The 18,523-nt window shown below is 40.1% G+C and overlaps 1 protein-coding gene across 1 annotated transcript in view; it reads right to left on the reverse strand.

The window, feature by feature from the left end:
* Positions 1-5,328: 5,328 nt before the first annotated feature.
* LOC147623183 (uncharacterized) overlaps positions 5,329-18,523 on the reverse strand; it is a 71,182-nt gene continuing 57,987 nt past the window's right edge. Inside the window, exons 2-3 of the mRNA XM_086821739.1 lie at positions 6,792-6,919; positions 5,329-5,367 (exon numbers count right to left, since the gene is read on the reverse strand). Of these exons, the coding sequence (XP_086677865.1) occupies positions 5,329-5,367; positions 6,792-6,919 (167 nt within the window). The remainder of the gene's footprint in view (positions 5,368-6,791; positions 6,920-18,523) is intronic.

An 18,523-nucleotide genomic window follows, 5' to 3' on the forward strand; every position in this document is an offset into this window, starting at 1 on the left:
ATTCATTCATATCTATCCCAATTCACATCCCATCACATCTCATCCATTCACATCACATCTCGTTCATTCACATCACATCTCATTCATTCACATCTATCCCGATTCACATCACATCACATCACATCCATTCACATCACATATCATCCATTCACATCTATCCCAATTTACATCATATCATATCACATCTCATTCATTCACATCTATCCTGATTCACATCACATCACATCCATTCACATCTATCCCAATTTACATTTACCCATATCTACATCTCATCTCATCACATCACATGCATTCACATCTCATCCATTCATATCTACCCCGATCCACATCACATCACATCACATCCATTTCACCTCACATCTCATTCATTCACATCTATCCCAATTCACATCCCATCACATCTCATCCATTCACATCACATCTCATACATTCACATCTATTCTGATTCACATCACATCATATCACATCCATTCACATCTATCCCAATTTACATCATATCACATCACATCACATCTCATTCATTCACATCTATCCCGATTCACATCACATCACATCCATTCACATCTATCCCGATTCACATCACATCACATCCACTCACATCTATCCCAATTTATATCATATCACATCACATCCATTTCACATCACATCTCACCCATTCACACTTATCCCGACTCACATCACATCACATCTATTCACACTTATCCCGACTCACATCACATTACATCACATTACATCCATTCACATTCATCACATTCATTGTATCCCCATTCCATCACATACATTCTATCCACATTACATCACGTCCACATCTATCCACATCATATCTCATTCATTCCATCCACTTTACATCACATCCACATCATATCTCATTCATACACATTCCATCTCATTCATCCACATCCACATCCACATCACATTCACATCTCATCCACATCCACATCCACATCCACATCCACATCACATCTCATCCACATCCACATCCACATCCACATCCACATCACATTCACATCCACATCTCTTTTCAGCACATCACATCTCATCCTCATCCATTTACACAACATTCTTTCACATACACATACACATCCACATCCATTTACATCACATTCTTTCACATACACATCTACATCCACATCACATCTCATCCACATCACATCTCATCCACATCCACATCCACATCCACATCACATTTTGAGAATGTATTGCTGGGCTTTTGTCGAACACTGTCCATGCTTCAGAAGGTGACCCACAGTTGGCATAAATGTTCACTAAAATGCTGCCAACAAAAATATTTGCTTAAAATTCCAATTTGCTTAATTTAGCACGTATTTCTTGGCCACTGCTTATAGCTTCCATGCTGCCACAAGCTTCCAAGCTGTAAGCATATGCAACAACATCTGAAGACACTATGTCCTTTTGCATCTGCACCAAACAGTGTAGTGCTTCCTTACCAGGACCATGTTTAGCATATCCTGCCATGAGAGCAGTGCCTGAGACCAAGGCTCGAACATGCCATTCATCAAACATATGCCGGGCCTCTTCAAGTGAGCCACATTTTGCATACATAGCCACGAAAGTGCTGCCAATAAAGGCATCCCTTTTGAATTCCTCCGTGGCAATCTCGGCATGCACTAGGGCTCCTATGTTACTACAAACTTGCAGAGTGCAACCAACCATGTCCGGGTTTGGATGCATTTCCTTACTACATTGCACGTGTTTCAAGCCATCGAACACTTCCTTACTACTGAGCCCTTCATTAGCATGTCCAGAGGATTAGAGCATCCTGGAGGACTGCATTCTGGACTAACAATGTATCAACCAGATCTTGTACTGCTCCAAGAAACCCACATCTGAGGAGATCCTTCTCATAAGTTGACACCAAAGCATCCTGATTGTGCACCCCATGAGGGAAATCCGATGAAATGTTAGAGACATCCAAGTGCATCACTTGGATCTTCCAGCCTTCATGCTCCTTCCATGCTCCCTCGGCCTTTATCATAACAATCCCATAATCATGGCAAGAAATACGATCTGAATCATCCGTGATATTCTCTGGGATCTTGCACAGCCACTTCGCTCCTCCACAACCTGACTGTTGTCCTCATGGATTTGAGCATCCTGGAGATCATCCTCCATTCTCTCCAGCATAGTTATCGGAGGGTTCTGGACCTGTGAGGAAATTCTTGGGCTCTCTGGGCCACACAACTCATCCACTGACTTACCCTCTACCTTATGTATGGTTGCGTGCTGAAACCCTTTCGGCTAATCTATTGGAGCATCCACAATAAGTGCCCAGACCACTGCATCCGGAACAGTAGCACATGGCATTCCATGCTGTTAGAAAGCATCTGATGACCATGACTCTATGGAATGTGCTTTTCTCTCTACAAGGATGTAGGCAAGATCCCTTCCATATGTACTAGGATTATGAGCAACTTGCATACCAATAGCCATGGGGTATTCCAGTTCATTCCCACTCTCATCTGACTCAAATTGATTTACATATTTCACACGCAAAGCATCCACCGCTTCTTGCAACATTTGTATGCAATGAATGATAGAGCAAGATTTCTTTCTCTTTGCATCATGATCTGCATGCCAATGCTCTGCCTTATCGAGAGCAATCTTGAAAATTCTTCCTACTCCTCCTGTGCTTCCTCCATTTTTGCATAGTTGGATGTATTTCGAAAGTGCTTGAGACTGTGGTACAACTTCTTGCATAATTGTGGCCTGCAAAATTTGATGCATACCCCTTCTTTGGGACATGGGTCACACAGGTATGTGCATTCCCTGGTGGAATGACCATGATGCAAGCAATTAGCACACTCCTTCTTTTTAGCCATTCAAGCAAGACTAGATTATGGCAGGGCTAGTCTATAACCCTTGTGAGGTTATGGCTAAAGTAAAAGGGAACCAAACTTTCTCAGGCACAAAAGGGAAACAAAGTATCTCATGCACTAATGGAAACAAAAGACATTGAACAAATTGCCAGAATGTTCCCATTGGTAGGATTCCTGTTATGGTGAACTCCGCATACTGCCAAATGAACGGCCTTACAAGGGGACCCGATGAAAATAGCTTGTGATGGGAATGTCCTTGTGCTGGTAAATCTGATTGCTGGTTAGACCTCCGACTCCACTTCATCCAGTTTAATTAGTTCTCTGCAGCCCCAGTTTCACAAGATGACCTACGAACAACGTCAGGAGTATTGGAAGACCTCATTGGTGCACTTAACTCCACTGAAGGGGCAACACTTGCTATTCTAGTATCCGATTTAAAATGTGTTAGCATGCTATGCCCAGATACTTTGGTCTAGCTTCCACGAGATGCTTGTGGTACCGCACATGTATGGTATGGCCTCCCATTTATCCCAGATGGTCTAAAAGGAGGCGCAACATTTCTTGTCCTGGGTATGATTGACCTTGCTTGACTTTTTTATTGAGGAGTGGTTCTTGCTTCTTGCTCGGGAAGGCGTCCCAAACATAGCCTATTCATGAGTATCTAAAGTGGTCAAGAAAATCGTTGGTGTAGCACCTCCTCATCGACATTGACCTAGGGACTACCTATTGCTGTGTCGGAGTGTGTCATCATGACAGAGTGGAGATCATCGCCAATGACTACGGCAAGCTCACTACCCCCTCCTATGTTGTTGCCTTCACGGATACTGAAGCGCCTCATCGGGGACACCGCCAAGAATCACGTCACAATGAACTTGACCGAGACTGTCTTGGATGCCAAGCACCTTATTGGACGGCAAGTCACCGATGCCTCTCTATAGAGTGACATCAACCTATGGCCGTTCAAGGTGTTTGCTGGCCCAGCCCTGACAAGCCTATGATTTCTCTCTAGTAAAAAGGTGAGGTGAAGGAGTTTGCAGCAGCTGAGGAGATCTCCTCCAATTAGGTACCGACGGGGCCAAGACAAGATTTGTCTTGAGATTGTGGAGAAAGGAGAGCTTCAAGTCTCAGCGAGATAATATGTTATTCATCTAGGGGGGAGTCGAATGATCGTGGTTGCCAAAAGTGTTAGTGGCATTCTTTCCCTAACAAAGAAAACAAAAGAAGAGAATGGAAGACATAGAGAGAACACAAGAGTCACCATTGCAGGTCTTAGCCAAAATTCATAATCACAAATAATACTCAGCATAGAACAATCACACACCACCATAAGGTAGGTGCTGACCCAAAAGTAGGTGCAGCCATTTTAAGGGTAGGTGAAGATTTATGGCGGCTAAGGATGGTTCCCATCATGCAGTGCATGCACATGGGCACTACAACATAAAGCAAGCATAGACGCGCTGCATAGACGTGCAAGTTTTGGGGGCGTCTATACTCCCGTCTATAAACGCGTCTATAAGCATGTCTAGTTCCTTTGAAATTAGACGCTCTTATAGACGTGTAAGTTACGGCTACGTCTATACTAGCGTCTATAAGTGCATCTAGTTCCTTTGAAATTAGACGTTCTTATAGATGCGAGTATAGACGCAAGTATAGATGCGCTTATAGACGCAGTCTGCAACAATTTCCTATGCAGTTGTAATTGTGGACCTTGCAAAGAAAAATAGAATCTTCAATCTCTAAAAATACCATTTACTGAACTATATGCACAAGATTTTGATAATATGCATGATCATATGGTCATTTATATACAAATGAATCTCTAGAAAGCATATTTGCAAGGAAAAATATGCTAAGGAAAGAGAACAAATAGGTATAAATTGAGTAATATGGTGAAAGTGATGGATACATGAAATGGCTTAGGTATATCAAGTAATGCCATGAAAAATAATCCAAAGGATAATGATTTAATCCCCACATCTTTTCATCAAAGTGAAGCTTAAAAAAAAATCTTGAACCTCCATGAAAAGCAGTCCAAAGGTGAATGATTAAGTAATGCCACGAAAAGCAACATATCACAATATTTCTATACATGTAATCTCAAAAAGGCATGAATCTATACATGTAATCTCAATCAATCAATCACCAATAACAAACAACCAGAAGGAGGACCATATCCATAATAAAAGTACAATGAAAGAACTAGAGTTCAACCTCATCTTCAATGAGGTCAACCCTTGCTAAAGTACCTATCTCAATGTCCATGCCTATATCCAAATCTATAAAGAGATCCATCCCACTACTAAAATCATCACTATGAGAGGCAATATCATCATCTCTAATAGCACGATCATCATCTCCAATGATGGCACAATCATCACTCATCAATGTTTTCCAAGCTATCTCCCTCCAAAGTTGAGTTGACATGCTCCTCCATATGCTCAATGTGGGTGAATGTATTATAAATGGCACGTGGTGAGATTGGGATTATATGTCACCATCTCTTATTGTTAATTATTGGTTGATACACAACCTGTTCAAGCACAAAGGTATATCATACAAAAAAATTACATCTCTACTATCTGTAAATACATATATTGTAACTACCAATAATTATATGTACATATTCACAATGTTGTGGTAGCACTAGAGTCTTCTTGATAAATTTTTGACATATTTGGCTTCTCAGTTGATCTTTATTAACCCATTTGCTCTGATACCAACTGTGAGATCCCTGTCCCCACCGCGTAACGGATTCGGGGTACTAGCAGTGGAAGTAGCACTTCTTGCGCGGGGCAGGGTCCCACACTCGGGGCCTCATCCACGGATATCCGGACAAGAGACTAATCCGTCGGTTTTTTCAAAACCGAACCCGAAAAAACTTCCCTTACCCGGAAAGCACGAGCGATTCCACCAAGATAACTTTTTACTCTAACGTAGTGAAGATCATTACTGATCACGCTGATCCGACTGCACCTATAAAGATACTCGGTCGGATCAAGGAAGAAACTTGCACTTGGATCATTGGGATCAACGCTTTTTTCCCCATCAAGAGGCACAGCCGTTGATTCCTATCCATAGAACAATTACTATCTGGGATTTACTTTATCTATCTTAATAACAGAAATTGAGTCTCGATTTACGGATCCCTCAGTCCAGCCTAACCCCATCTAGTCCCATGGGTTAGCCAACCGCCCAACCACTGTAGTGATGGGATCCAATTAAGAATTTGGTTAGGTTTTGTCCCGGGTACCAAGGAAAAGAGTTCCAAGGCCTCCTAGCCGGAAGTTCATGCAAACATAAAACTAGTCACACCACTTACACACCCAATATGAAATTACCTTTTTCTTAGCATCAGCTAACTTTAAAACAATCCTTTAATGAAACCATTATGTCACTGATGACAATCCTCGTGAAGGCACCTTTTAAACACCTCATGCACCCCGTTGGAGTACGGTATGTAGTAATGGCATCTTTCACCAACTTCTCCTTCTTTGTCAATATCCAAGGTGCTCGAGGTAGAATTGTCTTCCATTTGGTTCCTCCTCTCATGGCCAAGATCTTTGCATCCTCTCTATGATTTGTAGATCCTCTCTTATAAGTAAGGAGTTCTCTGTTCCTCTCAATCAAGTGCTCCCAACAAATGTTAGAGGTGACATTCTTGAAGATGTGCATTAGATCAAGAAGATGGTTGATTTTGAGGCTCGTCCAATATGGTAGGAGAAAGAAGATAGATTACCTTATCAAATAACAACAAATATTAAGAGGATTACCTTATCAAATAACAACAAATATTAAGAGGATTATCTTTTCAAATCAAAGCTTGTATTGGAATTCTATGTCAACGATATATTACCTATTCATGCTGGGGGGAGGAGGACTTTCCACTCCATTCCATAATGCCTTCCAATCTCCCACGCTTAGTGGATGTGGAGGGACTCCCATCCAAGAATGAACAAATTTGGGATGATGATGAGGGAGAAATCGATGATGATTCTCATATATCACTTTCAAGCTCTCTGGCCTAGATGCCACCAATGATGGACCACAAATAGGACATGCATAGTATCCAGATGTGGAGAGACCTAAACAACATACACATTCAAGCATGTCAAAAAACAATACAATGATAATAAATAATCATCATGAATAGAATCCCATTTGACTCACCTGAACACTCGCTAGCCATAACCAGGAAAGTCGTGCATTGTCCACATCAAGATGGCCTTCAAGATAAAATCTCGTGAAGATGGAGGCCGACATATGTCATGCACATGGATACCTCTCCAAAGTATCTCAAGCTCATCAATCAAGGGCTCGAGATATATATCCATATTCTTTACCTTATCTTTCCAAGGAATAAATGCAAGTTGAGCAATGTGAGAACAGTGCGTAGAATGGAATATGTGCATCCCTCAAAAAGTGGGGTCAAAGCCGCATTATAAAAGTGGGGTCAAAGCCGCATTATAAAAGTGATCATTTTCCATGGCTTTTTCATTTTCACTACGCTCATTGGCAAATAGAGCACGTACCATATCTTCTAAAACCTCTTCCTCCACCATCTCATGAGGAAAGGGTGGTAGGCTTGTATCTCCATCATTCCAATCCTCCACCACTTCTACATTTTCTGAAGCCTCTGCCATTTCTCTACGATGCTTGGCCTCTTGATGCCGCCTATGAGTTAACATAGAAGGGTGCGGCGCATTATCCTACACACGAGTATTTCAATGTGAGTCTCCATTGAATACTTATTACTAATTCTTAATTAAATTCTTACAATATAAGCAAAGTATACTTACCATATTGACCCCATCGGTTTCCATTTTCCATACATTGAAATGTGATTCATTGAAATACTACGTTGTTTGATGCAAACATATTGACCCCATCGGTTCCCATTTTCCATACATTGAAATGTGATTCATCATAATGCTACGTTGTTGATGCATACATCCTCGACAACGATCACACATACATTTTATTTTTTGTTGCAACCAAGGATCTCGATTTTGAACACGAAGGGACTCATCATCACTAGAAGAACTAATTGATGAAGATATCTTGCATATTTCAAAAAGAATAAATATTTTTCATCTTTCTATGTGTGTAAAAACTGTTCTGTTTTGCATTTATTTGTGCATCTAAAAACACGTCTATACACGTATCTAAAAGCGCATCTATAGACGCGTCTACTCTGTCGAGTAGACACATTTATAGATGTGCTTTTAGACGCATGTATAGACGTGCAAATAGACGTGCATTGTGGCAAAAAACAACCGAAAATTAAACTCGAGAGTGTTTTGCCAGTATTTTGGCAAAACACAGTTCTTCCAAAAAATATCTCGTCCTATTTCTAATCCTCTCTCACCCTCTCAAGCTTCTGACCCTCTTTCACCCCCTCAAGCCTCTCTAACCCTCTTAAGCTTGATCACCAGGCTGCAAATCTGCTTTACAAAGGACTGTGGAGTAAGAGTTTACCTTGGTTGTGGTGAGTCTCTTTCTCTTCTTCTTCTTCTTGCTCCTTTTCTTCTTGTTCTTGCTCTTGCTTTTACTCTTTCTCTTCTTCTTGAATCCTATTTTTATTTTGTAAAAGATAATCAAGTGTTTATATAGCTTACTTTTGTTTTTTGCTATTTTATACATTTTTACCTCAAAAATCACAACAAATAACCAAGGTAGGCCTCTTGGTTTGTTTATTATATTTTCTTAATATTTGATTACTAATCTTTTGTATGTATGTATTACTAATCTTCTTAATATTTTCTTAGTTTGTATGTATGCATTACTAATCTTTTACTCACCCTTTTGTTGGTTTTGTAGGTCCTCTAATCCTCTCTTTTAACATCACGAAAAAGAGGTAAGTTCTTTCATATATTTTCTCTCTATCCTCTATTATTATTGCACCCTTGGGTGATGGGGATTTGTTTTGTAGGTCTACGCATAAGCTTTATGCATAAGCCTTATATATGCATAAGGCCTCATGCATAAGCTTTATGCATAAGCTCTCATGCATAGTTTTATGCTTAATGCCTCATGCTTAAGGCCTCATGCCTAGCTTTATGCATAAGGCCTCATGCATACCTTTATGCATAAGCCTTATGTATAAGCCTTATGCATAAGCCTTAAACATAAGCTTTATGCTTTATGCATACGCCTTATGCATAAGCTTTATGCTTTATGCTTAAGGCCTTATGCATAAGCTTTATGCTTTATGTATAAGACATGCATAAGATTTGGCCTTATGCTTTAAGCTTTATGCTTTATGCTTTAAGCTTTATACATAAGCCTCATGCTAAGCTTTATGCATAAGGCCTCATGCATAGCTTTATGCATAAGCCTTATGCATAGGCTTTATGCTTTATGCTTAAGGCCTTAGGCTTAAGCTTTATGCATAAGCCTTACGCATAAGCTTTATGCCTTATGCTTTAAGCTTTATGTGCTTAAGGCCTTATGCTTAAGCTTTATGCTTTATGCATAAGCGTTATACATAAGGCCTCATGCATAAGGCGTCATTTATAAGCTTTATGCATAAGCTCTCATGCATAAGGACACATGCATAGTTTTATGCTTAAGGTCTCATGCATAGCTTTATGCATAAGCTTTATCCATAAGCCTCATGCATAGCTTTATTCATAAGGCCTCATACATAGCTTTATGCATAAACTTTATCCATAAGTCTTATGCATAAGGCCTCATGCATAAGCTTTATCCATAAGCCTTATGCATAAGATTTATGCACAAGCCTTATGCTTTAAGCTTTATGCATAAGCCTTATGCATAAGCTTTATGCTTAAGGCCTTATGCATAAGCTTCATGCCTTAATATTTATGCTTAAGGCATAGTATTTTAAGCATATGCATAGTACTTTAAACATAATGCCTCATGCATCGCTTTATGCATAAGCTTTACTAATATTTTGCTCACCCTTTTGTTGGTTTTGTAAGTCCTCTAATCCTTTCTTTCAACATCATGAAAAAGAGGTAAGTGCTTTCATATCTTTTCTCTATTTCCTCTATTATTATTGCACCCTTGGGTACTGGGGATTTGTTTTGTAGGTTTGTGCATAAGCTTTATGCTGCATAATACTCATGCATACTTAAGGCCTTATGCAAAGTGCTTTATACATAAGACCTCACGCTTAAGGCCTTATGCATAATGCTTTATGCATAAGGCCTCATGCATAAAACTATGCATAATGCCTTATGCTTAAGGCCTTATACATAGTGCTTTATGCATAAGCCTCATCCATAAGGCCTGCCGCCTTATGCATAGTGCTTTATGCATAAGCCTCATCCATAAGCTTTATACATAAGGCCTCATGCATAGTTTTATGCTTAAAACCTCATGCATAACTTTATGTATAAGGGCCTCATGCATAGATTTATGCATAAGCTTTATGCATAAGGTCTCATGCATAGTTTTATGCTTAAGGCCTTATGCATGCATAAGCTTTATGCATAAGGCCTCATGCATAGTTTTATGCATACGCTCATGCATAGTTTTAAGGCCTCATGCGTAGCTTTATGCATAAGGCCTCATGCATAGCTTTATGCTTAAGGCCTCATGCTTAAGGCCTTATGTATAGTGCTTTATACATAAGGCATCATGCTTAAGGCCTTATGCATAAGCTTTATGCATAAGGCCTAATGCTTTACGCAAGGATTACGTAACGGTTTGCATAAGGCTTGCATAACGCATAGTGCCAAGAATGAGATGATTTTCGGCTTGCATAATGGCTTACATGCTTTCTTAATGTTTGTTTATTTTTTGTGTTTTGAAGAATGAGATGATTCTTGGGGTCAATTGACTTAAAGAGACGGAAAGTCCTCATTTCTTAATATTTTTTAATATTTTCTTTGTTTGTATAGATGTGGACTGGGTCCTTGTCCTCTTGTCCCACAGACCCATTGGTTGAGGCTCTCATCAAGTCTCATGACGGTTTGCTAGGGAGGTAGAGGGCTTCTTTGGCTATACTCCCACCCCCCCGAGTAGTTGGCAGTCTATGCAGCATGCATCCCTTTACCATCAAGTCCGCTCATCATAGCCCAACAGAGTCCCTTACCAGGCACTTTACCATTGCTAGGCACTTCACCTGCCTTTACATTTACCTCTCATCTGTCAGGCCCAGTTAGTGCTACAAAATCTCCTATACCTACACCTTTAGGAGATGTGACACCTCATAGTCATCATGGCTCTCATGTGGCAGTCATTGTCATAGAGGGAGGGTAGTTGTGGAGATAGTGGTGGTCATACCTCACACCACACTAGGACTGAGAGTGGACGTAGAGGATATAGAAGAGATAGAGGATTCCTAGGGTAGTGCTTTGGGGGTGGGGATAGTTCTTTAGATCACCACCACATCCTGGTGATATATATCACAAATATGGGCAGCATAGTTGATGACTCTCGTGGGAAGGAGGTGGTAAACTACTTGAGCCAAGTAGTTTTTGCACACTATAAAGACTGCTTTATACATTTTAAGCAGCAAAGGGAGAGCCTAGTGGATGATTGAATTAAAGCTGTCCACAAGAAGTATCCTAATCCTCACAACCAAAGGTTTAATAGTAGATGGGCGCAACACAAAATCAAATACATACTTAAGAATAGGAGGTCTCTAGTAACGAGACATGTAAAGGAGGAGAAAGCCCGAATAGATGCCGGTCAAAATGGACACAGCAAGCCATCTACTGCTCACGGGGGCGAGTGGAAGAAAGACAAGAAGGAGCTCCTAGAATATATATTATAGACCTTTGGCCATATACAAAAAAAACAAGGAAGAGGAGGTAAATCAGAATCGTCATTGGATTCCTCTGGCTCGCCTCCTTTGCCTTCATTTACTTTACCCACTTCACGTTCGTAGTCCAAATCTTTCTCTTCCTCTTCATCCTACATACATGCAAACAAGAGTAAGGTAAGTATAAACCAATAAAAGACAATTACATATAGATAAGAGAAGGGCTTATGTGTTACTTACCTTGTCAGCTCTTGAGTCCCCAAAATGGACTCATTCAAACGTACACCTTGCATACACATCCAAGTCCACAATTGTGGATGGGGGGGATAATTGTACTCTTATTTTGTTGGGTCATGCCCAAGAATCTCTCCCTACAAAAAAATAATTAAAAAAAGAAACAATTAGTTAAAGTAAATAAATTAGTTTAAAACAAAATTAGATTAGATAAAAGAAAATAGGAAAATAGATACTTACAAAGCGAGCAATAAAGAATGTTTTTCTTCTCTCGATCGAGCGAACTATGATGCTCCTCGCTTCCATAGTTGTGAAGTACTTGCCGCACTGCTTGTTATTGAAAAAAGCACCTGGATGCTTCCTCACACAAATCACCATGCATGCCTCCGTTCCTCTTGAGAGCAAACACTTGGCTTCTCCATGTTGTTCTTGGTCGCTCTCTTAATTTTTTCTCTCCTATTAGAGAGGAGAAGCTTTATCGTCCTCTTCATCCAATCCTCTGAGAAGGCGAGGCCCGCATTTAGAACAACAATATTAATCTTGAGCACATTAATATCATATTGTTTTCAAAGCTCATCCTCTGCTTTCCACTTCTTAAAGGAGATTGTGAACTCCTGTTAGCAAGTACATGCATCCAGTTGATGAGCTGCTTCCCTCTAGAATCCATCACGAGGGCCCCATCCACATTATATGGTGCGGTTCGTGGATCAAATGGTGGGACGGATCTTCTCGGGGTGGCTCAAAATGAGCAGATGATGAATCCCCTCGTTTTGGGAATATGACTTAGGAGACCTAGTGCTACTTTTCCAAATCAAAAGCACCCTGCTCCCCCCTACTACTACATCTACTATACCCCCCACAGACTCTATACAACGTTGTGGTAAAGATGGACGTTAGGGAGAAGGGTTGGGTCTAGTTGATGTTGGCAATGTAGGATCATCACAACCATAGAGTGATAGGCTTGCACCACTCACACCTACGCCTATCAATGGAGTGGACTGTCCCCATGGAGATGACTAGCCATATGGAGTAGATTTTCCATATGGAGTCGATTGGCCCAATGGTATGTTGCCTACATATAAGATTAAACGAATTGACTTGTAAAATGCATAAAGGATAAACTCTGTCTATGTAAAAAGAGATGTCAAAACATACCTATGTCTATGAAAACTATGTCCATGCTTAGTATCCATATCGTTGGTTTGCTGATATTGAGTAGGTTCATGACATCTGGGTCTTTTCTTGATGACTCGATCGACATTGCCTATACATATAACCCAAACCAAATACATGCATAAGATTAAATTACTCCAAGCATAAAACATTCATAAATAGATATTCTTAAAGACTTTATGCATAGAGCCTATGCATAATAAAGTGCTATGTATAGACTCTATGCATGAAGCTGTTATGCATAATGCGCTATGCATAGTCATAGCCTCTACGCATACACACTATGCATAGAGTCTACGTATGGAGCCTACACATAAAGCTATACACAAAGCTTGCGCATAGGCTGTTATGCATACAACTCTATGCATAGAGCCTGTGTATAAAGCGCTATGAATAGGCTCTATATATAAGCTCGTACATATGCTATGCATAGAGCCTATGCCTAGGTTCTTTTATGTAAAGCTCTATGCATAGAGCCTTTGTAGAAAGTGCTTTTCGTAGGCTCTATGCAAAAATCTCTTATGCATAAACTTGCATGTAACACACCATGCATAGAGCCTACGCATAGAGCCTATGCATAAGCTCTATGCATAAAACCTATAAATAAGAGATTTATGTAGAGAGACTATGTAAGCTTGCATGAAGCCTATGCATAAAGCTTCATGATGAAAGCTCTACGTATAAAGCTTTATGCAAGATTCATGCATAAATCTTCATGCAAGCTCTAAGCATAGGCTTTATGCGTACGCTTTATGCATAGACTTTATGTGTACAAAACTTTCAAGCTTATACATAGAGTTTTATGCAAGCCTGAACTCAACCTAAACCCGGAACCCAAGGTTGCAAAATAAACATAGAGAACGATTAAAAGAAAAAGAGGGGTTACCCTTTTTTGTGGAGCCAAGGGAGAGATCTCTATGCATTCATTGAGAGCTCTATGCATGCTCTATGAATGCATTGAGAGCTCTATGCATGATTAGAGCTAACCCCAAAGCATAAAACCTTAAAAAAATATAAAACCTTAAAAGCATAAAACCCTAGAAATCCGTAAAAGCATGATAGAAAGGAGTGAGCTCTTACCTTAAGAAGCTAGAGTTGTGGGTTGATGACTTGAATAAGCCTACAAAATATCAACAAAATAAAACAAAAGCTAGAAAGTATACTACATTTTAACATATGAGAAAGCAAGAGGAGAAGTCAAAGAGGAGAAGGGAAAGATGATCAAAACAAGGTTAGTCTCTTTAACCCTAACCCTAATACAACATTCATAGAAAGCTTGTGCTTTAAGAAACTCTAACCCTTGCTTCGAAATAGAAATCCTAATAGAGAGCTTTCCATCAAAGCTCCACATTGGCACTTCTACTTAGAACCTAGGGTTAGGGAAAGACAAAAGAGAGAGGATAAAGAGAAAGGAAAGAGAGAGGAAGGAAGAGAAAATCTCAACTCAAAGCATGGACGAAGCTTTCCATGAAAGCTTGAGAGTAAAGAAGAAAGGGATAAATCTATCCATGAAAGCTTAAGAGCATAGCAGAGGGAGCGAATAGCACATATCTTTGAAGAGGAGGATGAGATTTGATGGGTGGAGTGAGAGGTGGAAGAGATGGAAATGACTTGGGTGGGAGGAAGAGATGCTACCATCAATCCACTGCCATCACTACAAGACAATGCTGCCATACACGCGTTTCATACACGCGTTTCATACACGCGATAAATTACGAGCGCATGTATGGTCATGCATGTATTTGAATAGAGTCGGACGTGTGTATTTTGGCATTTAAATTCGCGTGTATATTTGCATTTATCAGCGCGTGTATAAGCGCGTTTATATACACGCAATAATACACGCATCAATACACGCTGCCATACACGCATCAATACATGCTTGGTAAAAAAAACTGAATTCCTTTACAAAATTAAAAACTATTTTCTTTAAACCATCTCATAGTACATTACAGTATATATCATTACACAATCCCACTACATGCATTTACAACAATGAAATATATTCAAAAATAAATCATGAGATGATAATTAAAAGACAACACATACAATAGAAATGTCATCAATTTAGAACGATACAGTGATGGATTGGTTAGGGTTCGATCTCATCTTCAATAAGATCCATCCTTGCCAAACGATCAACATCAATATCCATTTGATCAATTTGTAAGGCTACGATTAAATTTATTCCACTATCGATATTCTGTACTCCATTGATAATGGTATCGATGTCCTGATCATCCTCATCAACATCACCATCATCCTCAATGGTAGGGTCATTCTCATGATCATGAGAAATGGCACGCTCATCCTCATTATCATGATCATCTCTTATTTCTTGATCATCGATCACAACATCTTCATTGGCATGTTCGACATCATCTTCATTGCGGCTTGTTACATCCTCCATATGCTCCATATCAGTGAATGTATTATACATCACTTTGGAACGTGGTGCAATAGGGATGACGTACCACCATTTAATGTCATGCACCATTAGTAGATACATAACCTACTCAAATACACATACTACAGTAATTAATTAGCATATCAAAAGTCAAGGGGTACGCGAGCTTAGATATATATGTACATGAAACACATTAGTAAAAAAATACATACCTGCTCACATTGTTGTGGCAATACGAGCCTATCTTTCTTTGTTTGCCAAAACTTTGTAGAGTCAATAGTTACATAGCCACTTGCATGGCGTTTTATCGTTGCATCAGGTCCTTTTTCCACCACGTTCATTTGCCATTTGACATCCAAAACATACACAAAGAAGCGACGAAAGTCAAGCCTAAATATGTCTTGGATTGTGCCACAATAATCATCCATTTTTCCATTAGCTCCCTCAAAGCTACTAATGACACCGCAATCTTGTGTATTCCTCTTTTCATCAATTCTTTGTGTTCGAAAATGCTTGCCTTCACACCATATAGCATTGAACATAGTGCACTGGACCAAAATAGAAGCAATATTTGTGTAAGCAATGTGAATAAATATTAAAAGCAAATCACTTACAACTAATGCAAAACATTAGTTCTATGTACCTTTAACATGCATCCTCGTGCATACTCCCATTCTTCCGTCGTGATATGCAGCCCCTCGTCGCTCTCTGCTCTCTCCATTTCCTCATGCAACCAATCAACATGAATATCATTCGGAAGTGTTGCTAGATGCTTAGGGTACGCCTTACGAGAGCCATGTTGCCTCCGAAAGAGAGCTCTTTCTGCTTGCCTTTTTGTTTTTGCATCCTCATATCTTGTAACCCATCTGCTCAATGAGTAGGTTCAAGGTTGAGGCCTTGGCACCCATAAATAATTATTCTCTCAAAATGAAGTACCTATAGATAATCAATCTCTCAAAACAAATACTATGTAGTATTAGTGTTTCACACATTACATATGCAACATGGCTTTTCAGATTGGCTTGATCTACGGCTCTACGACGGAAGACTTGATGACGGGTTTAATGATTCACAGCAGAAGCTGGAGGTCGGTGCATTGTGCACCATCCCCTCCAGCATTCTTAGGCCGTGCTCCTACGACTAGTAACGACGAGACAGAGATTGAGCATGGGATGGCTCGAGATTTTATTCAGCGTCAACTCTCCCTTTTTAGTGAGAAAAACTCAAGGGCTAATCCCAGTTCAGAGGATCATTTACATATGTGGCTTCTTAAGTCCGCTAACATGCGTTCCACTATTCATATATGCATTGCTGCCAGCATTGTCATTGCTTGCCGATAGGCCGTTACTCCCGAAGGTGTGCCATTGCAAGCTTGAAATGTTCCTTAATCAAAGATGTTCATCAAAGCTTCTTATAATCTAAGTATATAATTAATGATGATGCAAATTGCCTTTGCATGTGGATGATCCAGCAATTCTGATCCCAATTAGCCTATTTGTGTGGGTGTATTGGACCAGCTATTATGAGAGCATGTTGTTAGGTGCGGGGCCAAGGGAGTGGTGGAACAACGAGAGAATGGAGTTCATCGTGGCGGTTACCTCGAACGTCTTCGCTACCTTCAAGGTGCTTAAAAAGATTGCAGGCCTGTCCGAAACCACGTTCGTCGTGACACCTAAACAACACATCGTAAGCAGCAGCACTTCCAATGATCATGATGTTAATGATGATCAGCAGCAGCAGCCCGTGCAGGGCTTTGCGGTGAACTGTAACTCACCCCTGTTCATCCCTCCCGTAGCATTGGTGCTGCTGAACGCAGGAGCTATAGTGGTGGCCATATCCCGCACCTGCTTAACTATTTTCGGTGATCACAGTAGGGCAGATGAGAGATCATGGCGTGGCCGCAACTTGCCGTCCATCACTGTAGAGGCCGCGTGTGCTGCGTGGGTGTTGTTTGTTTTGCAGCCTTTCGCAAGAGGGTTGTGCTTATGGTGCCAGGGTCAAAAAGGGCCTCTGGCTCTTCGTTCCTCCACCGTCCTACGCTCTTATACGTATACCCACAATTGACAACACCACAATCCAGTACAAATTACCGTTTAGGTACTACTCCTATTTTGCTAATTCAAACTTCAAATCCATATTTTAGTATACAGCTACACTGAGCTAGTACCTTGGTACTTCAATAATCAAAATGACTTGAAGATCACTTGAACATGCCTTTAAATTTGTACTCCGAGATAAGGTTTAATTATGTTTCTTAAAAGTAAAAAGACTTTCCAATAATTTGCTTAGGCCTCAAGATGCCACCTTCCTTAGCCAATCAACCATGTACGTATATACATATGTATGCACATGTATCCACATATAAGTATAAATATTGTTGCACCCATTAATTGGGCTTCAAGTTAAAGTTCTATCGATCCCTTAAGGTTTCATAATTGCAAATTTTGGTTAACTTTAAGCGTCATTTGAAGCTTTTTTTGTAAAAACAGTAGAATATATTAAGAAAAGGTTGGAATACAATGCCCCATGAGGAAGGTCCATGGGGGGACCTTGAGAACTGCTAAAACGCTAGATAGTGGAATTAGCTTACAGCACTTAAAACTGGGAAATATAGAGACCGAAGGCCCAAAAACTGAGGGTAGTTGAAGAAGAGAAATTTAAACAGTAACACTTCAAAAGCTGAACATGAGATGAAACAATTGAAACAGTAGCCAGAGTCCTGACTGAGAGGGTTTAAAGTACCCCTCAAAAATCTTCCGAGGCCTGAATGTGATGACCAGAGTTTTGAAGCCTTCTTTGGCATTCAAAATCCAAGCCTTGACACATAATTTCCTTTTTTTTTGAGATTGAGGAACTGAGCACTTTTTTCCACTTCCTCCATGGAAGATCCTGCGAGCGATCCACTTCATTCGGAACACCATTTGATTGATACACTTACGGACACTGTCAAGAAAAAGAAAGAAATTGTGATTAGTTTTAATCTCATAGAGGGCTTCATTCCTTTGTTTCCAGACATGCCATAGCAACAGAATTCTGACAGACTACCACGTTAAGGGGTCCAAGTGATGACATTCCCCTAAAAGCACTTCTTTCCAGCTGAGTGGGGAACTTTTAATCTTCATAAAGGCCTCATTCCGTACA

This window comes from Cibotium barometz, chromosome 27, assembly GCF_041138505.1.
Source record: "Cibotium barometz isolate CiBa-2024 chromosome 27, ASM4113850v1, whole genome shotgun sequence".
Classification (NCBI taxonomy): Eukaryota; Viridiplantae; Streptophyta; class Polypodiopsida; order Cyatheales; family Cibotiaceae; genus Cibotium; species Cibotium barometz.